General features: G+C 29.4%; 2 protein-coding genes and 1 long non-coding RNA gene across 9 annotated transcripts; 1 reads left to right on the top strand and 2 right to left on the bottom strand.

The window, feature by feature from the left end:
- Nucleotides 1–2,031: 2,031 nt before the first annotated feature.
- Nucleotides 2,032–7,998, bottom strand: LOC129288727 (NADH dehydrogenase [ubiquinone] 1 alpha subcomplex subunit 8-B-like). 6 transcript variants are annotated; one of them, XR_008588060.1, is made up of 5 exons: nucleotides 7,846–7,992; nucleotides 7,468–7,682; nucleotides 4,638–4,820; nucleotides 2,607–2,624; nucleotides 2,032–2,327 (listed from the first exon to the last, which is right to left on the bottom strand). XR_008588060.1 is itself a non-coding variant. In XM_054925454.1 (3 exons), exons 2-3 carry the CDS (start codon nucleotides 7,653–7,655, stop codon nucleotides 4,688–4,690), a joined length of 321 nt encoding a protein of 106 aa, XP_054781429.1. In that variant the 5' UTR covers nucleotides 7,656–7,682; nucleotides 7,870–7,998; the 3' UTR covers nucleotides 4,485–4,687. The 6 variants fall into 6 exon arrangements, 3 of the variants coding, with proteins under 3 accessions (XP_054781429.1, XP_054781428.1, XP_054781430.1); XR_008588061.1 differs by lacking the exon at nucleotides 2,607–2,624; XR_008588059.1 differs by lacking the exons at nucleotides 2,032–2,327; nucleotides 2,607–2,624 and adding an exon at nucleotides 4,041–4,338.
- An 8,040-nt stretch (nucleotides 7,999–16,038) lies between these two features.
- On the top strand, nucleotides 16,039–18,716 carry LOC129289499 (uncharacterized). The gene is made up of 2 exons (XR_008588132.1): nucleotides 16,039–16,191; nucleotides 18,369–18,716. It is a non-coding gene; the product is annotated as an uncharacterized LOC129289499 (long non-coding RNA).
- LOC129289498 (putative respiratory burst oxidase homolog protein H) lies at nucleotides 16,641–17,237 on the bottom strand. 2 transcript variants are annotated; one of them, XR_008588131.1, is made up of 2 exons: nucleotides 17,099–17,237; nucleotides 16,641–16,990 (listed from the first exon to the last, which is right to left on the bottom strand). XR_008588131.1 is itself a non-coding variant. In XM_054926269.1 (2 exons), exons 1-2 carry the CDS (start codon nucleotides 17,180–17,182, stop codon nucleotides 16,833–16,835), a joined length of 267 nt encoding a protein of 88 aa, XP_054782244.1. In that variant the 5' UTR covers nucleotides 17,183–17,220; the 3' UTR covers nucleotides 16,641–16,832. The 2 variants fall into 2 exon arrangements, 1 of the variants encoding a protein (XP_054782244.1); XM_054926269.1 differs by having other exon boundaries at nucleotides 16,641–17,015; nucleotides 17,099–17,220.
- Nucleotides 18,717–25,050: the final 6,334 nt, after the last annotated feature.

Raw genomic sequence — 25,050 nt, 5'->3', positions numbered from 1 at the left:
CAAGTTTAATTCATTAAGACCACCCTTTTAAAAGGTGGCAAGCTCTAAGACGAAGTTCTCTCTACTATACTGCCGACTCAAGAATTAGTCCCACAGCTGGCTCAAAAAACCGAAGCCGTACCCCTCAACTGTAAAGCGGCTAATTAGGATGGGCTATCAATTAAAACAAAAAAAAAAAAAAACAGTTCCAGTTGACTAAGTCATGAACGGTTCACCAATCTCACTTGTCAGAACCGTCATTCCCATGCCTTTCACCTTCAATTCGGACACACAATGTGGTTAATAAAGAATTGTTTGAGTTGTTATCATTTTTTTTTTTTCTTCTTGGAACATCTATATTAGTAATTTTTCTTTGTCTTCTTCCCATGCGTCCTAGCCTCCCGTGGGAAGCCAACTTTATCTTTGTTGTACTCTTTCATTTTCTTTAATCAAAAGCTGTTTTTACTTCCAACAAAAAGACTTGCCAGAATCGCCATTCAATGCAATGCTACTTTTTTTTATAGCAGGTAAGCACACAATTACATCAACATAGCCTTCGTAAGCAAAAATATTTCACAGGAATCAATGTATAATATTAAAATATTATCAGACCTTATACTATTCTCCATTATCTAATATGATGCAACAAATATATTAAGACCTTTTTGACCATTTGGTGTACGTAATTTGGCATACTGATTTGTAAAATAGCATTTGGTTGTCGAAAGGAATTCAAAATTTGAAGACTTGAGAACTCGCATTCCCTAGTGATTGTGAAGTATGAAAACAGGAGTGTTGATGGAGCGAAGGAAATGAGGGATTAATCATTAATTAATTGAAAAAAAGATGAAATGATGCCATTATTGGATTATGAAAGAGTTTGTCCATGATGTGGTTAACACTACCTTTACTCTTATGTATCCTATGGAAGTAATTCTGAATTTGAATTCTATTATTTTTATATAACAAAAAATTTATATGAATTGGGGTCCATAGGCTTACTAGAACTAGAACCTGCCTCTAAACTTAATAAACGCTTACATTTATAATTAGATATCGCCTTTAATAAGATCTTTACATTAATAATGAAATTTAAACTGATAATCTTATAAATTATGAATTAAGAACCTATTTAGGTATCTCACATTTGGCTTTTGTAATGTGCTTTTACTTTTTAAAAGTCAAATGCTATTTTGAATAAAATTTTTAAATGAAGGTACTTTCTTAAAGTGCATTTCAAATGTTGTTGAAAATTCATTTTGTAAAAGTATACTAGAGTTACTTTTGCATTTGGGAAAGCTAGTTGAGGATGTGATGAGATAAGTAAAATTTCTAAAATTCCTATATTATTCTTGTTCTTCACCTGTAATTACAGACCACAAAACCCACATATAGCTCTAGCCTCTTGTGTTATTTTCATCATCATTTTGTTAGTGTTCCAACAAGCAAAGAATAAATTATTTTCAAATTACAAGATAATTTTTTATATCTTTTGATATTTAAAATTTATTTATACATCTGTATTATATATATATATATATATATTATTTGACATATAAAATTTTATATTATTTATGTTCTTTTATCATATATATTATTAACCATTTTAAATTTTATACCACTGCTTATATATTTTTTAATAAATCAAATTATACATAACAAAAATTGCATGTAATAAATTCTACATGTCTTTTTTAGTAACTCTACCTTTAAAATTATTTTTCATTGTATATCATCCAAACATTTCTAATAGAGCAACCCATTGAAAATTTTTATCACATTTTTCAAATATTTTTGATATATTTATATAACAAAAATTATAAATTATTACAAATCAATATCTTTTTTAGTAATTGTATATTCAAAAGCACATTTCACTATATATAATTCAAATAATTTTTAATTTATCAAGTTAACTTTTAAAAAAATACATCTAAATATAAATTTTATTACAATAATTGACTTTTTAATGAACTGATTTTTATTAAATAAACTTTCAACAAAAAAACTTTTACAAATTAAAAACCAAACACACACTAAATCCTTATCAACTAAAGCAACTTTTTTTCAGTTCTATATTTAAATTCTTCATTAACCAGCTCTAGTCGGAACCCAACACTTCAATAGTAATTCTGTTTAGGAAAATCCCATCAACTATGGTACGTGGCTATATATAAAACTGATTTAAGGTTGCATTTGGTTTGGTTTGATGCAGGGCTCCACATGGATAGTGTAGGGTTGAGATTCACACTAGAAAGATGCTCGACCCAAAAGCCTGAATGGCTCAGATAGGACCGGGTTTGTCAGACCATTGAACTACTTGCACAGCTGTAATTTGATAGAATGACCTTCAAAGAAAAGGAAAGAGTGATGAAATTACTTGCCCATTTTGTTACTAGAAAGACTGTTGATAGAAATAAACAAATTTGAAATGAAATAAAAATATTATTAAGTTTGTTTTGTATAAGAGAATTTTTTATATTTAATTAAATAAAAAATATTATTATAAAGACTAAAATGCCCTCAATGATTTTTCCCTCTTTCATTCTTCACTGCCAAACCCGAGGTTCTTCTTCCATTGCCATCTATGGTCTCCTCCCAAAAGCCCATAAGAGAACGTTTCTCACCTTCAGTCCTTCACGCTCCTACAATGAATGGGCTTGTTATAATAAGGACTTGGATCATGAAAGAGAGAATAATGGGCCAGCTATTCATCCAAATGGGCCAACGGGAAAATGAATGGGTTAAGGAAGGTGTGAGGATAAATAAAGATGAGAAAGGATTACCAAGCAAGTGTGATACAAATGATAGTAGTTTAAACACCCGAAGCATCATTCTAAGATTCAATTTCTAAAGATATGTTTGGAAAAACATCGCTTAGAAGATGACAATATCTTAAATAGTGCTTAGATTACTTATAAGGTTAGTTTCACAACTGCCAGCTATGGGGATAGTGTAAAAAAAAAAAAAAGAAAAGATAGAGAGAGATGGGAAAGAGTTTTTTAAGGCGTGGATGGATATTTTTTTGGATAAAAACTGAAAATATCATTAATCAAGAACAAATCTACTCATAACAGCATTAAAAGACAAACAAACCTAAAAACCCTTCATCAAATTCCACCTTATACATTTAAGATGGCGTTTGATCGAAAAAAAAAAAAAAGAATTCCAAGTCATTGGCCCTGTTAGCAATCCTACAGGCCTCAGACTGTTTCATATAATCTTATATATATAATTCATAAAAAAGAATTCGAGTTCCTATTAAAAAAAAAATTACTTCTTAGCAAATCTAGTAAACCAAATCTACTTACAACAGAAAGAAAGGAAATAGCGAACCACAACAAAAGGGGAGGGATCGGATGGAATCAATGCTATATCCAGCAAACACACGCCTTAGGCCTTCATCATTCTTCATCGCTCATAATAACCAGATTACAAGAATAAAATAAGTTATGGGCATTGAGGATGAGGAGACTGTCGCTCTTCATTCCCTCGTGTTATGAAGTCATTGTCTTCGCCACCAATGGCTAAATAAACGTGTTAGTGGATGGCGAAGGATCGAGACCCAAGTAGAGGAAGGGGAAAGGAATGCATGACATTTTAGAGATTTGCCTCTGATTCCAGGAGACTTCAAGCCTGTTTGATTACCTATTTTCAAAACAGTGTTCTGGCCAAAAAAAAAAGAAGAGATATTTTGAAAAATGAGTTTTCTGTTATCTATTTTGAAAAATGATATTTTGAAAAAAAAAACTTGTTTGAAAATGAGTTTTCTGTTATCTATTTTGAAAAATGAAAAAAAGTTAAAAGCTGCCAGCATATCTTTTAGATATTTTGTTACTTTTGTTATGCAAAACTAGACAAAAGATAGAAAATATTATGCTTTCATTAACGGCAATGATGCTAATAAAATAAATTATTCTTTCATCCTTTATTTCACCAATTTAGATATATTTTTCAAAATAGTGATTCAAACAATTTTTTTTATTTCTTGTTTTCAAAACTTGTTTTAAAAAGCTATTCTATAGAATTATTTTGATAACATTAAAAATAGGAAACAGAACTAAACAAGCCTTCATTCCTCCCATTTTTTTTTTTTTTGGAGGAATCACCATTGCCATATTTATAAGAATAGTCTCTGTAGGAAAGGGCAACATGGCAACATAATCACAGAGTGATGTAATCTAGCATTTTCTCCATTCCTTTCCAGCTTCTTTCTTGTAACCAAGTGGGACCTACTTCTCTTGTTTGACACGAGTCATGGCTATGAAATCCCATTCCTGAAGGAATGGCGCACTCAATTCCATGGAGTGAAGACTAAAATCTTGACATTGCCCCAATACGAATATTTCATGACCAATCCTTGAATATACAAAAAGCTCAACTAAGTCAATTACAACACTACCCTCAGGAACCTAAAATATTGAAAGGTTCAACCAGATGCCATCAATTTTCATGAATTTCCCAAACAATGAAGTGAAATAAAAAAAACATGACCCAACCAGAACTTCTAAATTCTCAGAAAATCTTATTATGCTTGAAGAAGAGAATGTCCAGCATGAAAGCATTTCTGGAGAAGATTTTAAACAACCGTCCAAGATAATGGCAATGAAAAGTTCAAACCAACAAATGAATATGTTCAATTAAGAGCATTAGCTTACTAAGATTTGCTGGCCTGTGTGTTTATTGTCAACAAGGAAAATGCATACTTTCATTCCAAGGAGCATGCTTTCTCAAATGTTTGCTGCTCTTTGCGACACAAGTCAAATTCGTTTGTGTGGTAGTACATGCATCCAACATATTCATCCATCTCCTTTGTGCACTTTTGGTGTAGATCCCTGAGCCTGCAGAAGAAGCATTCAATGAGTTAAAAATAAAACATACCATATACCATGTACAAGCAAATTGACTCCTCTCTATCATGCATTTATAAAGAGTAACATAAAAGAATTCGGTTATGTATGGGATGCACATTTTATAATTATACCCGTACACTTCTTGATCTGTCTCCTAATGTACCCTGTACATTAAATTTTGGAATCATCAAGGATCCAAACTAGTGCACACAAGGATTCCTTGGGAGTATTTTATGGAAATCCAGGTCAACCCCTTGGTTGAGTAGTTAAATTAGTGTCTTGACTGGTTTAATAAAATAACCAATTTATGACTGGTTTGATCACAATTTGACTATGGTTTTGACTATTAACCTTTAAACTAATATCTTGATTGGTTTAATGAAAGGTCCTGTTTGTTGTACCTTGTCAGGAGAAACTCAATAGTATGTAGATAACCATAAATACTTTCACTAAAAAGTCAATAAATCACATTATTTAAGGTGTCTATTACATTTTTAGTAGCCATAGTCCAAAAGAACCAAGTGCTCTACAGTCTCCAATAAGAAAAATCAAAGAGTGACACTTTTTGTCACTGTTGCTTACAACTAATATTACTTTTAGTAATATTGTAGTTATTTCGTTTTTGTTACCATCAAACAAGCCATCAAGAGGCAATAAATTTGGGCATATTATCATAAGATACAGGAAAGTTCATGCAAAATGCTAAGAACAAGAATAAACAGGGAATATAAACCCCCATGGCTAGTACCTGTGCAAACAAACAACAGAATCATGTACCACATATATTCTAAAACTTGAATCCTCTTTCACTGTTTTATATGTCTTCTCATATTACTTTTGTTTTCACTCTCTTATTTTGATCCTTCTTCGGTAAAGGAAAAAATTCTTTCTCTAACAAATTTTGTTTATAAAGATGAATTCATTCACCCATGCAGATGCACAGTAAAACTACTCTAGCTTTTCATATAATGAAGCAATCTGAGCCAACCAGGTATAAATATGACAGTTTATGGCTCCATAGAAGGGAGAAAGAATATTATACTGGAAATAACATGTCAGTTTACCTGCTCTACACACGGTTTTCATTATTAATCTTTTCAATATTGAGAAGTAAATGAAGGTGTGAGAAAGAAAAAACTACGCCATCCATCCCTTTTCCCCTTTAAAAGGTTATTTATAACATGGACATCACAATTTTTGTATTCCTATATTTAGAGACAGATATCAGGAATATCCTAGATTTTAAACCATTCAACTATCCATTCCATCTACTGTATGGCATGTTGACACACAGAAAAATTAGACAAGAAACTATTATTATTGAAATGCAAGTAGCATGCTGCACTTTGAAGCAGGTCAATTACAATGTGAATCTGATAAGACCCCATCACTTGTCAATGTCAAAACTTTAAAAAGGAGACAGAAAAAGAACAGCAAAAGGGCAGCAAAAATGGGACTATTTGTTTATAAGAAAATACTATGGGTAACAACCAGCTGACACAGAAAAGCAGGGGAGTAAAACTAGGTAGTGTTGGTAGGGGTAATGAGTAATTTTTGGGTCTTTAAATCTGTAATTTCATGCAGACGGGCCTGGGGAGTATTTTGAATATTAAGAGTGGTGAGGAGAGTTTTGGCCTCTCAAGTGCCAGGTTGAGGTGGAGAAAGCTATCTTTCTTCATCATTTTCTCCTTCTGTTTTAGCGTATGCTTGTGAGTTGAGTTACGTTTTTTGTTGTTCTGTGAGGTGTGTTTCATTGTGTGAGAGGGACAAGATTAGCTTGAATCATTAATTACCTTGTAATCCAATCCCATTGTTCTGCAATAGTAATTCTTAGTCCCATTTATAGCGTGTTTTCTAGTTCTTGCTTGTTTTAAGCTTATGAGAGTAGGAGGGGCTCTGTCAGAATCCAAAATAAGTTCATACTGCACTACAAAATATGCATCCATATCAATATCAATGACCAATGAACTCTGAATTTGAATTTCAAATACCACAAACCAGAAATAGTAAAGACTTTTACTCAAAATGGTGTAGAATGAATTTTAAGGAGCTTGCTGATCTGACAGGGATTTTTCAAACTGACAAGCAATATGTATATACTACACTGATATTAGTATCTGAAGACTGAAGCATGTCAAATTGAATTTTTTATGAGAATTAATCATTCAGCCTCTTTGGAGCTGGAAAAAGAACCTTACGCATACAGAGAAGGTAAGAAATTTCAAGTACAACTTCGCATAGGCACTTAAATGCCAACTATAATGCTTATGGGAGAAAATCTTGTACGCTTATAATGAAGATTCAAAAAATGAAATGTTCAGTGAATTTTAGAAGTACTTTACCCAGATTTTTTCCTTTTTACCTCACTCAGACTAATTTTATACATAAGTCAGATGAAATAGGAAGTCTTAATTCCATCTTCTTGACTGTTACGACTTACTTTCTACAGCCTAATTTGATGCAGAAATGGTATCATCAATACTCCCACCAGCTTGTGCTGTAGAGTGAAAATATTAAAAACAAAAAAATCAACGAATTTCATAATTTTTTTCTCATATTCTTATAGGTATCAAACAAACCGTATATTTTAACAAATTTAAGTGGGAATGATAATTACGGGGGGAAAAACACTCACAGGCCAAGGACGCATCGAGTAACTTCACGACCTTTGTCGAGGCATTTGTCTGGATTTGGATCATTCTTCTTGCATTTCAGGAATTCCACATTCTCCGAATGGCATCTTATTCCTATGTGCTTCGATGAAGCCATCAAGACAGCCGAGGTCGGGATCGGATTCCCAGCAGCATCTACCGCGCTCGCCATATCCAATTGATCACTCAACTTCTTCGGCTATCCACAAGAAGAAAGAAAGAAAGAAAAATAAAACGTTACATTCCGTTTGGTTCCCGAGAAAACGAAGGAAACAACTGTATTTAACAAGAGTTGCAAGCTTTCGTCCATTTTCCTTCGTTTATCAGATAAAACGAGAAATCAAAACGATCAATTAACGAACATTTACAAAATTATATAAATTTGCCTTGAAGTTTGTCGATTTCTCGTCGTCCTAGCTAGGAGAAAAGGAGAAGAACGACGACTAAGAGTGGATGGGGAATGGGTGAAGGTGAAATGCTAAAATGCTCCGTGGGTTTCATGGTTTAGATGTTTTTTGGCCAGAGTTCTGTTTCCCGTTTTCAACTTTTTAAAACAATTCGAAAATTTTTTATTTAAATCATTGTTTTGAAAAAATATATAAATTAATAAAATAAAAGGTTAAAAAATAATTTATTTTATTAATATAATTTTCATTAACAAATAATTAAATTTTCCATATTTTATCTATTTTTCATAATAAAAAGTAAACAAATATCCAAAAAATATTCTAGATTTTTATTTTTAAAATAAATAATAGAAAACATTATAATATGATTTACTTTCTATATTAAAGAATATAAGATATTTTTTAATTGAATTATATTTTAAAAAATTAATTGTTATTAAATTAATATCACATTTTTAAATTTATTTTTATTTGATAAGATGTCTCACTTAAAATGAAAGATTAAATATTATATTTATTAAGATTGTGTGACAAATAAATTTGGATTTGGGCCAGATTCTTTATTCTAGCATTTAAAAATTAATTAAAATAATTAACAGGGTTGTTGTTGTTGTTATTTATGTGTGTGTTTGGTTTTCATTTTGGTAAAAGTCAATTTGATGAAAGTTCATTTAGTAAAAGTCAGTTGTTGTAATGAAATTTGTGTTTGAATATATTTTTCTAAAAGTCAGTTTGAAAAACTGAAAGTTATTTGGATTAATAAAAATTTATTTTTTTAAAAAGTACTTTTTAATATGTAATGATCAAAAAGAACATTAAAGAATAATAATTTATAATTTTTATTATACAAATATAATATATTATTTAAAATAACATAAAATTTAAAATGTTAAATAATAAGAAAAAAATATAAAATTTCATTTTGGACAAATTTATGCAATAAATAGTTAAATATTCATTAATATTGAATAATTACATGATTAATGGTTTGATTTATAATATATAATCTGATCTTTAATAAAATCTCGAAGCTTATTCATCTTTCTATCAGAAGTTACACTTGAAATTGCACTTAGAATTATTGATGAAAATACATGTTCATCATTATGATATTAGTATTAACCATATTTTCATTCTCAAAATGTCTAAAGTCAAAATCAGTTGCAAATTTTCTTATAATAAAATTATGTATAGTCATTGTTGCACCAACGATACGAACTTGCGTCACAAATGGATAACTACGCATGTGTCGTAAGATTGCGAATTTGTTTTTCCAAACCCTGAAAGTCCTTTCAATCGTAGTCCTTAAGCTTGAATGATAATAATTGAAAACCTCATTATTATATGCAAATCCAAATGAATGCTTGAAATCTGGGAGGTAGTACATATGAGATTTATAAAGACCTAAATATCCACGTGGCGTTGGATAGTCGGCATCTAATAAATAATATTTACCTACCAATAAAAAAAATAGAAATTATAAGATCCCAAAAAATATTGAGTAAATTATTTTAAGTTAAATAAATATGAAATACACCTTGGGGTGGAGGTGAAAATTTCATGTCCGACCTTGTGAGTGCATAGTCAAACAAATGAGCATCATGGGCAGTTCCTTCCCATCCAGCCATAACATAAGTGAAGCACATATCCCAATCACATGCAGTTATTATATTTTGTGTTGGAATACCTTTTCTTCTAATATATTTTCCTTGCTCTTCAATACTAACCACTGTATTCCATTGATTGCTCTTATGATATTTTTAACGAATGGCCAATATCGCGGATCACCTAAAATTTTTGGATGAATATCTTGAAAAGTGCAATCTTTTGGTTGGATATATTCCTTTGCTAGCATCTCACAAGCACATAATACATTTTTGAAATGTCTGTGAACAGTCTCTACTGAATGTTGAAATCATTTTTGTGCCATCCTATTCCACACCCTATGTTCAACAATATTTAGGAACATACTGACCATTTCATGAATCCCTATTCTTCTAGTTGGACACAAACTATGTTGCACCAGTTCATCACAAAGTTAAAAAAAAAAACATCTTTTTCCACGCAAAACATGTCATAACAACATTGAGAATGCCCTTGCAAAATTTTTTACAACCAATGCATGACCTGATTGTGAACTGATTCTACAAGGCTCTTTTAATAAAGTTGTTGAGTAATCAGATACTATTGCAGTAATAGCCTCAATCTCATTGTCTTCTACATGTACAAGTAATTATAATAAGCGAGATTCCGTATTGTCATCCATAAAAATCGCATAGCATAATTAAACAACCATTACACTATTGTCCATGATTTAACATAAGAAACACATAACACAAGAGTCAAATAATACAGTTAGTTTCAAAACAAAGTTAACAACATAAACGGCACTAGCTAAATTTAAAATATTAAGAAGGCAAGCTAGGATTGATCTAATCTGATTTTTTCCTAAGCACTTCAAATAGGCCATTAATGCTCTTCTGTTGTCCCTAAGCCCAATATACATGTCCCTTGCAGTCTTATCTAACAAAGCCACAGCACACTGTCTAAGAAGTGCCTCATCACAAGCAATCTCCTTGATTTCATAAAGTTTCTTTGCAACATCCACCACATGTTGATCAACTAGTTTTGTCCCACCCTCTATGAATTAAGAATTGACTTTAGTTTTGAAACCCTATCCTCTTGTATGGACACCTCAACTCACTGAATCAACCATCACAGTTGCAAGATATTTTCCCTTCTTGTTTTGACCACTTTCACCTCTCTTTTTCTTGCTCCACGAATTAGTATCACTACTGTATGCATTGTTCAAGTTGACCTGCTTAATTTTTGGGAGAGCTCCTCTACTAATGTTTCTGACATCATCACTGTCTCCTAATCCTTTAGTTAAATCCAATTGAGGCCTATACAAATCTTGTAGGTCATTAGCCGCATGTGTCTACATGTAAGTACCCTATGCTGCAACTGGCTGGAACAATTGTGTCAATTCTTGTACATATGGAAGTGGTCTATATCTAAATTTTCTATACTCAGGATTCTCCTACACATTACAAGAACTGAGTTCAATATATTTACAAGATAAAGCATCAAATATATAGCATGTCGTATATAATTCTATATCTTAATCTTTTGATTCCACCACTCATTCGGTGCTGATGCAGTATTCTTTTCACTATCCCATCCCAAGTCAATCTCTTTATTTAGCAATTTGTCCTATATATTCTAGTCTTTCCTCAAATTGTCCCATTTGTTCTTTAATTGCTTCTTATCATAGCTTCTAGAGCTCAAAGCATTGAACTATTGCATTAGCGCTTCCCAACCTTCCTTTGATAAAGTAGAGCCCTTGCGCTCATTTTTTCTAACTTGTTGGAGAGCTAATTTGATGATCAATTTGGTCTTTTCGGTAGTTCACATTGCCCTCTCTTTACTCATATTTACTATCAAAATATTACATTCTCAATAATTAATTAACATAAATTAGACCTATTTGTCAACCCACATTTAACAGGAAACAAAGCAATTAATAATTAATTAAGTAAAACTATCCAATGTTTATTTATGAACCATACCAAAACCCATAATTCAATATTAGTTTGAACAAAAGAAAAATTGAAAATACACACATAAACACACATAAATCCAGAATAATTCACCAGTAATTGAGCACAAGAAAATTTTAAAATACACACATTTTCAGGAAAAGAGATCAAAACCCAAGAATCAGTCATTGATTATGAAAAAAAAATTTACAAACATACACATAGAGCAGAACTAATTTTGAACTTAAATAATTCAAGATCTAAAAACAGAACCAAGCCACTAATGTTTAGATTTCCACCGTTCCAGTTCCTATTCATTCAGTGTAAGAAAAGTTTGAACCATACACACAGAGCAAAACTACGTTCAGATTCACAACATTCCTGTTCATTGAGTATGAGAAAATTTTAAACCAAACCTTCTTCTTCAACGTTCAAATTCCCAATGTCCAAAAGCTCTCAAGTTTTGGATTGCCAATGCAAGTGGAAGAAACGATCAAACAGAGCAGAAGTACCTTTAACCAAAAAAAATAGAGCATAACTAATCTGGAGAAAAAATCAAAGGGTCGTCGAGTGTCTAAGACCAAAAAGAAGCTCCGAGTGTCCAAGTGTGTTTGAGTTCAGTTCAGGTGTTATGCTCTGTTTTAGACGCTCACTGAAATGGGCTCATTGTAAGTTCTTCCTAATGCTGCAAACAGACAATCTCACCTGACTTGAGCTTCGCAATGCTGTCCAAGACCCAAAAGAAGCTTGATCCGTGAGCTATAAATGGAAAATGGCAACTGGAATGGCGGGGAAGGACGACGGAACGAGACCATGAGCTCAGTGAAGGAAAAAGTCAGATCTGTGATTAGAGATGGCAGGGGAGAGACTGAGGAGAGAACGACGAGAGTCACTAGAGATATGGATGACAGAGGCAAACTGACGGCGGATGAGGTGGACGATAGCAGAGCACAAAGAAGAGATAATGAAAGGTGAGTTCTGAAGAACGAAATGCAGACCAGTTCGGGCAGGAGGAAAAGACAAACATGAAGCCAGGGGTATCATGGTCATTTTAAATAATAGGTATCACGTCTTCCCTCAACTGACTTTTTAAAAGCTATAGATATTAGCTTTCAAATTTTGCTATTTAGCTAGGTCCAAAAAGCACATTCAAAAAGTTAGTTTTATACCATAAATAATTCACAAACACTATTTAGCTTTCTCAAAGTAAAAAGTAACTTTTTGAATGTGAAAAACAGCTTTCTCAAACACACCCATATATCTATATAAATTTAGAATGTCTAATGAATAGTGAATAAACAGTAAATGAACAGTATTTTTAAAAATGCTCCCAATTTTTTCCCTTTTTTATCTGGTACCAATGGAACATCAAAACCCTGTCAAATGGATCTACAGTACCATTCAACTTTTTCTTTTTCTTTTAATTTGTTACCATAGATGGTACTGTAGAATTTTTCATTATTTTTTAAAATTTGTTATGAATCTAACGTTTTTTTTTGTTTTTTTTTTTTTTTCAGATGGGTATGATACATATAAAATCTACATTTGAAAATAAAGAAAATATTTTGTCTATTTTTATTTAGTTAATGATACCTCTCTTTTATTTTTGAAACCTATTTGAATATTTTTTTAGCATGGATAGTTGTAAATACAAGCCCTCCTTTTATTTTTAAGATTTTATTTTCATTCACTTAACCATTAAGTTGACCATTAAATAATGTATGTTGGACTAAAATACTCTTATTTAAATATAAATTTTGTTGAAAAATTATTTAAATTATCAAAAATTAATTTTTTATTATTTAAATATATTTATTTTGTAACTTTTTTAAAAAAATTAAATATATAATTTGGTAAAAAAAGATATTCAAAGACGCAATGTATGGACTTAATAAAGAGAAAGATAAAATAAAATAATTTTTAATAATTAATAATTTGGAATAGTTAAACCAGCCTAAATAAATTTGAAAGCTAAAAATGTTAAGAGTCTATATATTCATATATTTTAAATTCGGTATGAATTAAGGCTCTAAAGTTAATGGAGGTAATGTAATATTTTAATAAACTTGATTTTTAAAAAATTGAAGTAGTGTGGTTTAAAAAAAAGTGATTTGTAAGAACTACTATCAAAAAATATGAGTGGAGTCTACATTTATAAATTTAAAAAATGTAAACAAGGTGTAAAAAATAATAAGATTTTTTATATTTTTAGAGATCATGTAGGATTTTATATTAAAAATTAATAGTGAATATAAGATTTTTAGTAAAATAATAGGTGTTAGATATACAAAGAATTTTTTATATACTCCCTCCATTAAAAAATATAAAGCATTTTTTGAGGGGTTGTATATTAAAAAATATAAAGTATTTTTTCTTTTAAGGTGTAATCATTATCTTTTTTTTAAAGTTCCCAAATTGAATAAATCATTTTATATTTATTTTAGCATGAAACATTCTATTAAATAAAGATAAATATGAAAAAATAAAATTAATTTGAATACAAGTAATCACTTTAAATAAAGATAAATATAAAAAAATAAAATTCAGTTAAAAATACCTTGTATTTTTTAATGGAGAGAGTATTTATTATTAACACAAGGTAACAAATTAACATAGTTTGTGTTAGCATATAAAAATTAAATTTTTGTTTATATTCTTCAAATGCATAAAGCATAAAAATTTATTATTTTATTATTTATATGTAAAAGTTGATTATAATTTGAACGTCTATAAAAATATTGATGTAATTATATACCTCAAGTCAACAAAAATTATGGACTACAAATTAATTATATAAGATTAATGAATTTATCTTCAGCTACACATCTAATTTTTTCTTAATAATCATTGTATTACTCGCAGATATGCATTTGAAACATTATTTTAACAAACTTATTCTCTTTGTTAAAAAATATAAAGTATTTTTTAGGGGTTATTTTTTAAAAGTTGGATGTTAGAAAATATAAAATATTTTTAGTGTTTAAAGGTATAATAATTGAATTTTTTTTCAAAAATGCTCATAATGAATAAATTATTTTAGTGTGAACCACCACATTAAATAATAAATGTGAAAAGATGATATTATTTTAAAAACAGGCAACTATTTTATTGAAATAAGATTTGGTAAAAAAGAGCTTACATTTTTCAAAACATGGAGTATGCATTTATTTTTTTATAAAATACTAAATAAATTAGTTTGTATGACTAATAAATTTAAAATATAAACAAAAATTTAAAAGAATATATCAAGAATAGTATTTATTAGTTAATGACTAGATAAGTAAAAATGAAAATTTAATAGTAGAAGGTATATTCAAATTTTGTAACTCTTAATTATTGATTTTAAGAGGAATTTATATAAATTTTAAAAATAAAAATATTTATAATTAAGATAAAATAAAGAAAAAATAATATATTTTATTTTAAGGATATTAAATATTTTGTTAATGTTTATATTTATTTTTATTTTTAAAAACTAAAATTTTCCTGTGCAAAATCTAGGTATTATTATTTTGAGGGTAAATGCCGAGCTATTTTAAAGAGAAAATAGCATTCAAGGACTACCGTATAAAATTTATATCTCCTAAGGATCAAATGATTTTAGCTTTCATAAGCGAAAAGATGAAAATGCCCCTCAAGTAATTAAAAAACAAAAAGAAAAAAGAAACCCCCTCCAACGCTGATGACATTTTATTTGAGAATTAAATTTTTAGGTGGCTAAGGAAAAGTTTAATCCCATAACCCTTGATCACCTAAAAAGTCACCAAGCCCTTCAATAAGATATGTAAAAAAAAAAAAAATATAAGTAGTAAATCAAGCATAAAACCATTTTCATGTAATAACCTAATGGTGTATTGTTAATTTTTAAATGAAACTTGTCATTTTATAATATTACTTGTTAATCTGGCATGGACAATTACAAATTGGGAATTTCAAAACTTGACTCATTTTACTTGTTAAATGTCTTAATGTATTGTTGTTAATTATGAATTGGTTGTTGTCAAAATTAAACGGATACTTGTTAGTAAATGACTAATACGTATAACTAAACCCTTCCTATTAATTTTTTTAATTTGTTAAAACCATAATAAATTTTTATTAATTTCAAATGAATTTTTGTTATTTTACAAATGTCCCTTGTTAATTTGACATGAATAATTATAAATTAAATATTTTAAAATTTTATTAATCTTACTTGTTAAATATCCTAATGTATTGCTGTCAATCATAAAAAAATTATTTTCAAAATTAAATAGGTTAAATGTTCTAATGTATTATGATCAATTATAAATAAATTATTGTTAAAATTAAATGGGTACTTCTTAAATAAAATATTGCCGGCATTGAAGTTTTTGCAATCCCGCCTATAGTGGGGGCTCCGATGATCTCAACGCTGGCGATAGTGAGACTTTTTGTTTTAAACAATTTGAGAGATATTTTAATTTTTTTATTTATAAAATTAATATATTAGAAGGATTGCAGAGTTATTTTAAAATTATTTGGTCCTTTCGGATAAAAGATGCTATTTCCTCTATTTTGAATCTTTGTCGAAGCGCTCCTCCTTCGCGTTCTCCTCTCCCACATGATGATGGTTCACAGTCAGGTGACTCCAATCTTCCCCTTCTCTCTTGTTAACTTCTCTTCGGCCTCACTTACTTTGTTTAGTCTACACTCACATCGTCACTACCCTCAGTCTCTTCTTCCTTTCCTCTTTTCTTAACTTGTCTCTCTTGCTAGCTTCGTTCCGCTCCGCTCCACTCAGGTCAAATTTTATCTAGTCTCCGAATATATTTTTGTACTGAGTCAATCTATATCTGCTGGGTGAACTAGTTCTGTGATTTACATTGTATTTGAGATTTCTCCCCTTAATTGTTTTTCTTGTTTGATCTGGAATTAGTGTTTTCTACTCTAATATTCAATAAATAATGCTTCATTTATGATATGCGTTGATATTCTGAATAGTAATTTTGGCGGTGCGGTGATCCATTTCAAAGTACTTTTGTTCTGAAAGGATATTTGTGTGGGTTTTGCTTGCTCATCAGTTCGCCTTCGCATGCGGCTTTCTATATAGATTTTTTGTTTGTTAATTATTAATCATTAGTTTATTTTATTTGTTACACCTGGGATGTATATGTATATGGGATATGTAAGTTTTTCTTGTATTGGTACTGATATGTAGTCAAAGTTTTCTTTGTATTTACCAAACCGGGTGTTACAGATGACGGGATTTACAAAGACACCAACCGTATAGTACATAAGATATCAATATATAAATACAAGAATTTGGGTGTGTGTGTGTGTCTTATGTACTTTACCTGTGTTTCCTTTGAAATTGATACTGTCAATTTGAAAGAAAAGAGACTTAAGTTTGGAGATTAATAAATAGATAGTGAAGGATTGATCTTACATCTCAAAGAACACCTGAAGTCTGGATTCAAGGTCTTTATTGGTCATGTCCTCCCAGAACACTTTGTGTTCATCCAGAGTAATCCCATTTTCAGCATGTATATTCCTTCGTCTTGCCAAAGCATCGAACAGTTCTCCTTCAAAATCCTTTGATTCTGCTCCCATCCATGCGAAACAGAACTATATAAATCTCGTAGTTCAAACTTCATTTTTAATGTGAATTCACAGATCCCATTAAATATCAGGAATATATAGACAAATACCAATGCAAGCTCCAGATATGTCCCTTGAGAGCTTCCCATCAACAGCATGCTGAGAAAATCACTTCTCAATTGCATTCCATGCATCTTGCTCCTTCCCTCTGAGTGTTCTATCAAGAAACCGTAAGGTGTTAGCCCCAAGCCTTCTTGTTGCTCCTGATTGTTTCTTCTCTTCTCTTCTTTCTATTGCTCACCTTTGTAAGGTTTTTTTTTTTTTTTTGGTCCCCCATCTAATTTTTTTAATCATCTGAATAGTAGAAGAATGATGTTTATAGCAGAGAGATTTGGCAACAAGGGCCGGTGTTTAGTTCAATTTGTCAGTTTGTGCAGACAATAATTATAGGTTTAATTACGCCTTTTGCTTTAGGTGAAGAATTCTTCTTGGGAGGGTGAGTTGTCATCATCCAAGCCACTTCACTTGCATTTTGTTTTATTCAAAATTTTTCTATGTCACGTTTGTTCTTGTGAAAGAAAGAATTTGCTAATAAAGTTGGCCCATAACTGTAGTATACCTTCCTTGATCACCAAACAAATCAAAAATTTATTGCTTCCCCTTTGACCCCCTTTCCCCATCTCTGTCTTGTCTATTTGTTTTGTAAATCATATCTTATTTTTGAAAGTTTGATGTAAAAGTTTATTGACCATCATCCCTGTTTGTGTTGTTTGTCTATAACACTAGACACTTCTCTACTAAGGTTTAAAACTTACTATCATGTGGTAGAATTAAAGTGCATTTTTATTTATGTACTTTCCTTTGAAAAGTGTTGATACCCAGTGCTAATAACTATGACATTTTTTTTCCTTAAACCATTTTTCAAAGGAGAAAAAATATCCTCCATTGGTGATTCATTGACTCTGTCGTTTTCTGCTGACATAACATGTCACTAAAAAATGCCCATTTCAACCAAAAAGAGTTTTGGGATAAATTAACACCAAAGAATATGTCACATTAACAGAAAATGGCAGAGTTAATAGATCACTAACGGAGAGGAATTTTTACTCTTTTGAAAAATAGTTTAGGGGGAATAATGTCCCACTTATTAGTATAAGGTACCTAGAGCTCCTCAAAGATAAGTACAGGGGAGAAAATGCACTTTAACCCAGTTTGGTGTGATGTATTTCAAAGTATGGTTTTAAGCTGTCATTGTCAATTGTCCAAACCAGGCAATTTCTGGTATGTGTATGTCATTTTTTGTTCCTTTGCATCATCACATTTATTCTGATAAAAAACTTATGTTTATTTGTCTAATTTGGTTTTCTCCCTTACTTTCAGACTGAAGGAAGTGTACCAAATACTCTTGTTATGGCAAATCGTAAGGTTATAAAACCTTGGGTTACAGAAGCTGAGCATATAATTCATTCCTTAAATTTCCCCATTCTCTATGCATTTACTTCACTGTTTAATTTGTTGATTGTCTGGGACCATTCTGTTAAATTAGTAGGTTGGGTAAAGTTAAATTAGGATGAATGAAAAGAGAGTTTCTGCCGAATCTTGGTCATGACTCATGATACCTTTTGATTTTTGTTGAAGTGTGTAGAGTTTTAATGGAATGAAATTTACTTTGAAATTTGAGGTATGTAAAGTTTTAATGGATATTAATGCTTCATTTAACAATTTTTATTTTTATTTTCCTAGAGTTTTCCTGAAGCAACTGGCTATCAAAATAAAACAATTGAGAATGTGGATGACATTGTCATGTTATGTGGGAGTAATATATAGAGCCACTGATAATGGTGTTGTCAATTTTCGAGAAGAAAATGAGGTGCATTCTAATATCAATTTGGAAGAGCAAGATACTTCAAAGTCAAATTTACGAATGTTTTGAAAGGGTTAAAAAGAATCAAAAAAGATCCTTTAGCTAATGCAGTGATGGAGTTAGCTAACTCATTTAAAGAATATTTGCAAAAGATTTGATTACTTTGGATTCTTTATTCAAAATGAAAGGGTTTGCTTTGACCGTTAAAAGTGGGTAACTTATTCCCTATGTCTTCATTTCTATTGCATTTTATCTCATCATATCCCATTCTATTTTGTGATATTTGAGAATTGCCATCAATATCTCAATGTAAGTCAAGGATATTACTTTGTTCCACAATCCAAGGCTATTTAAACTAATCAATTAAGAATTTTCATGTGTACTAGTATTGACAAGTGCATCTTGAATGCAATCATCAATTCCCCCAAGAGATCACAATTAGTGCGAGCTAACATATTAATGATGCGGAAGGCATCTTTGCTATGCTACTAACACTTTACTTGCTCTACTATTCTGTTCAAGCTTGCTTGAGGAAAAATTATGAGGTGTAAAACAAAAGAAGATATGCGGATTTGGGCATAATAAATATAGTATGCCCAAATTTGCATATCTTTTTTGATTTTTTTTAAAATAAAAAGAGAATAGCAAAGTAAGGTCATTCCATTTTGACAAAATATTTAGTATTGAGAATACTTTGTTTTGGTGTGTGAGAACTTGTAATGTTCTTAATTGTTTGCTTTACTTGGTATTGAGAATACTTTGTTTTGGTGTTTGAAAATTTTAGTAATGATCTTAATTCTTTGTTTTATTGTAGAATGACAAATCAATTCTATAATTCATCATTTAAATGATCTTTTTAGTTTTTTTGAACTATTGAACAAATTTTCTAAAAAGTATTAGGATGATATGGTTGAAGGATAAATTTTGATTGATAATTTGCATACAAAACAATAAAAATAGAAGTTGATTATGGTAATTTGAAATTTCTTGCACAATCCAAATAAAAGATTTTAATATTAGAATTTAAATTTTTTTAAATTATTCAAACAAAGAATTTTAAAAACATGAATTTTAAATATGAGATTTAAAATCTAAATTCATTAATCCAAATGATATCTAAGGGTATTTTTAAAAAAATGCTTATCAATTATACATTGAAAAATTAAAATTATTTTATATTTTTGAAAGGATGGAGTATTGAAAAACTTGTTTAATTTCTATTGCATGTCAAGAGAATCAGTGTGCATCTATATTAGACCATGTTTGTCTTTTACAATTTTCTTTATTCTATTAATTATTTTATTTATATATCAACGACATGTTTTTATTGTAATTAGAAATAGAAAAATAATCACATATCTATTTTTTGACATAGGACACAGAAATTTTCTAGAATATTTAAAGTATGAAGGGAATTAGTGTGTTGATTAGAGTTGGGAATACGGGTTGGCCCAGCCCTTAAAGGCCTGAGCCCTAAAGCCTGGTTTTCTATTTCGAACCTCATTTTTCAAGTCTGACCCTTATGTGAAAGGCTCAGAGGTAGGCCCGGAAGCCCTTTTTCAAAAAAATAAATAAATAAAAAAAATTAAACATTATAAATTAATTAAAATATTTTGAAATTAAAAAAATAAAATCCTCATAATTTTTTAAAAATTAAACAACACACATTTATAAGTCTAGTAATAAAATTTAAATTTTGGTTAAAAAAATTATTTTTTATAAATACACAAACATAATAATTATAGAAAAATAAAAAATATCAGGAATTTTATAAATACACTGATATTTATTAAATTAATTTTAGAATAAATTAAAAATAATAATAATATAATGCGTGTAGGATCGAGTGAGTAGATTATTGGCTTCAAATACATGTTTTACAAAAAAAAATAATAATAATATAATAGGGTTTGAAGGGATGCTCGAGCTTGAGCCCTTTTTTATAGAGCTTATTAGAACCAAGCCTTTAAGGCTGATTACTTTTAAAAAATATTTATTTTTAAAGTTCGAATCTTTATTTAAACAGAGCTTTCAGGCTATACGCTTATTTCTGACTCTAGTGCTGATTGGCTTATTTATTAAAGCTTTCTTCAAAGTTCAAACCAACATCATCCAACAACTGCATGAGGCTCCTGGGGTCTCATGTGAGTTGTTGCATAGGGATGAATTGGACTATACTAGCCATGGTCTAGTTTGTTTTTGTGTTGCCCCATTTGTGTATAGAAAAAAAAAAATAGAGAGTATGAATTAGGGCATAAAATGCATGATCCTATCGTGGGTAACAATAAATAAATAAATAAATAAATAAATAAAAATGTATTATCCTCATTTTGTGCCATAATTATTTTATAGTGAATTGAAGAGAAAACAAGGTTTTATAAACAGAAAATCGGTTACAATACCATGATTAATAAATCATTCCATTTATTTTTTGTAGGCAAAATTAATCTGCAAGTTATTATAGTTTTTTTAATTTTAAATTGTCTGTATAATTTATTTTATTTTAATCAAGCCCTTATAATTTGATCAATTAAATTTATTAATTTCTGAAACTTAAAATCCTTAAATTTTTTATTAAAAAAATAAAATTAAGAACTTTCATATCTTTATTAGAATATTGTATAACTTTAAAATTAATTACATACTTTTTATAAATCAAAATTAATATAACTGGGTTATATTTTCTAAATAATTTTTATATGTATAGATTTTCATAAAAAATAATAAAATATGAATATTGTATTATATCAAAATTTATTTTTTAGCCAAAATTATTAAATCAAATTTTTTATAAACTTCAAAGGTATATTTATTTTGGAAAAGTTAATTATTTATTAATAATTTAAACATTTAGGGGTTAATATATTCAATGGATAAAATTATAAGAACTTGATTGAAACAAAATAAAGAACAGAACCTAATTTAACTGCTGAATCTTCTGTGTTATCTTGCACCTTGAAAGGAAAATATATAGATTTCAATGATATTATATAGCCAATATCACTGTGAACAATATCAAATGGAATGCAACGAATAAAGCACACACATTTACCGCCCTTTTGGATGTCAATGCAGCAAGGTTCTGTATCAATTCTCAAATTTGAATTTTCAAATTGTGTCAGTCCTCTAATTGCAAGACTCTATGATTATGGGAGATTTATGTTTGAAAACAATCTTTTTAAAGTTAATTTAATAAATTAAAAATTGTTTGGATGACATATAATGATAAGTACTTTTAAATATATAATTACTAAAAATGAAACGAATTTTATGGTATATATTTTTTGTTATATAAAATTTGATTTGTAATATATAAATTTTTCTTTTAAATTGAGTTAGTCTTTTTCCTCTCATTTTAGATGGGCTTTTATGATGGGTCAAAAGTTGTCAAAAATTATTTTAGTAAAAATTAATTGTAATAAAATATGTATTTGAATATTTTTTTTAAGTTAGTCTGGTAAAATAAAACTTATTTATTTTACACCAAACAACTTTTTAAAAGTAAACTCACCAACAAAGATTTTTTACTTTCTGGATGTTGTATCCATACTAGCCTAGCATTAATGATTCCTTTTATTGCCTCATCCTTCTTACAAATCCCTATTATTGTAATTTTGTGCGTGTTATAAAAAAAAAAATCCCAGACTGCTCAAGATTGAGGAAACATTGGTGTATAAATACTAAAATGAGAATTTGAGCAAGTGAGATGAACCAAGAAAAGGAATTAATGTGCACACGTACGTTGTATATAGATAAGATGCAGTGTTGGGGTATTGTATTAAAAATATGTTTGCAGCCTTCAAAATTATTTATTTAAAATAACTGACCAAACTCAATACCCAAACTTATAGAATTTTGTAATGCATAGTGGTGATTTATAATTCAATGTATTATTTATAATTCCATGTACTAACCTCTAGAAATTTGTAGTAATTAATGATGACTTGTACAATGCTAAATTTTTTTGAAATCTAATATTTATTGATGGATTTTTTAATCCAGATTCGATGCTCCAATGTTTAGAAACTTTAAAAGGTTTTTAATGGTGTTAACTGGTGCTTGTAAGGCATGCTTGCAGAGTATTTAAAATACAAAGCTCTTGAGCTTTCAAACATTCATCTTCCATCTTGTGTTTTTCTTTTCCATTTGTGTATTTCTATTGTTTTGTCATCATGTTTTTGTAGGAATGGTTTGCTTAATTTTTGAGAGTAACTGCATTCAATTGTATGTAATGAAATAGTTTTTAAAGATAATGTCCTTAAAATCATATTTTCATTAGAACTCCAACAATTTTAAGAGCTAGTTCCTATTAATTTTATAAACTTTCATCTGTTTTTCATTAAGTGGGTGTGCTGGTTTGGGTTAATGGTGAATATGATGAGAACTTGATCAGGGGCATATGCTCGTTAGTGCACTCTATTTAACTTTGATTAAGATTTTTGAGGTATATTATTTGATATCTCATTGCCATTGTTTGAGATTCAAGTTGGAGTGATTGGATTCTGGATTTGTTCAAATTTATTAGAGAAAACTTTTTCTCGAGATCTTAAATTTGAAAATCTTAATTTTTAAAAGATCTATTTGTAATGATGCATATAAATGAGAGACCAATAACTTGATTGACTTTATAAGCTTAGGGGAGAATGACTAAGAGGTTCCAAAATGATTAATTAATTCAATATAAATCTCAAATGTCAAACTCTAAAAATTTACAAGTTTAACTCTTAATTTTGCAACTTCGTTGTAATAAATTTATAATTTTTTTAAATTTTAATATAATTGAAGAATAAATATGGATATATTTGAAAACTTATTTTGAAAACAGTTTTCTATTATCCATAATAAGAGAACAAAAAAATATATTTGATAATGTATTTTCAAAAAGTATTTTGAAGAATAAAAAAATTATTCTACAAAATAAAAAAATGAAAACAACTTTCAAGTGTTCTTGAATTATTGTTCTAAAGAATAAAGGAGAATGAGAAAAATAATTATTTTTATTATTTTTTTATTTTCAAAACATATTCTATAAAACACTAATTCTTAAAAAAATAAAATAAAAACAGTTTTAAACAACCTTTATATTTGTTTTTTTGTCAAAATTTAAAACATAAGTTGTAAATTCATCATAATGAAGTTGAAAAAAAATTAAGAATCAAACTTGTAAATTATTAAAATTTAATATTTAATATTTAAGTTGAATTAATTAACTTTTTTAAAACTTTTCTGTCTCCCTAAATTCAATTGTGCTTGGTCAACTTTGGAGTCCGATCATCGTGGGCCAAAACTAAATTGGACCTAATTCACAAAAGCAACACGTCAAACGTTCCAAGTTAGACCGAGTCATGAGCAAAGCCTTTTAGCCAATTTAACAAACGATTTCATTAAAGAAAATTTGCAAGGAAAAAAAAATTATTCTTTTTTAAAAAATCCGATTGGACTAATTAATGGCCATACTAAAAGGTTTTGGAGTGACGGGAGGCTTGAAAAAAGGCGTATTAAAGAACTGAAGGAAGGTAAAAGAATATAAATAAAACCCACGACAGAGCATAAGACATGTCGAGGCTTGAAGAAATACCTCTTACCAAATTCAATGACCAAACCTGATTATAGAAACAATAATTAGAATCACACTAGACTCTAGCCTTCAAGCCATTGACATTGAAAAGTCAAACTAATGTATCCACATATCCTAATTCTGTTGTAGACTTTGTAGCAGTACGGTGCTACAAAAACAGAGATAGACATATGAATTGAGTATAACCCACATGTCCCTTACGAGATGGCATATTGCATCCCCAAAGAAAAAGGCCTTCAGGTCATAATTTTGCCTTCTAAAATAGCATTTTACTTGAATAAATAGAGTTAGTCACAGAGGCTAATCAGTGCTTAGCTTCGTTAGCTATGACTGTAAATACATAGTTTGTTAGGTTGTAATCAGGCTTATAAGAATAATCAGAGACTGAGCTATGTTCAATCTGTGTGTGTGTGTGTGTCCTACGTTTCTTACATAACAGGGACAGGCGAAATTTGATCCTAAATGCAGATTCAAAAATAACGACCAGAAACAAACAGTAATTTCATGTTTCCCCACAAATAGGTCTCTTCCCAAATATTCACACCAAGATTAGAGAGAGTAGGGAGCTATGCATTATTTCAACAAGTGGCTTCTCGTGTATAACTTCATTTACAAGGAAA

Source organism: Prosopis cineraria, unplaced genomic scaffold, assembly GCF_029017545.1.
Source record: "Prosopis cineraria cultivar Desert tree isolate PC_DT_omini unplaced genomic scaffold, ASM2901754v1 PC12, whole genome shotgun sequence".
NCBI classification, from domain to species: Eukaryota; Viridiplantae; Streptophyta; class Magnoliopsida; order Fabales; family Fabaceae; genus Prosopis; species Prosopis cineraria.
This window is presented reverse-complemented; position numbering and strand designations above follow the sequence as displayed.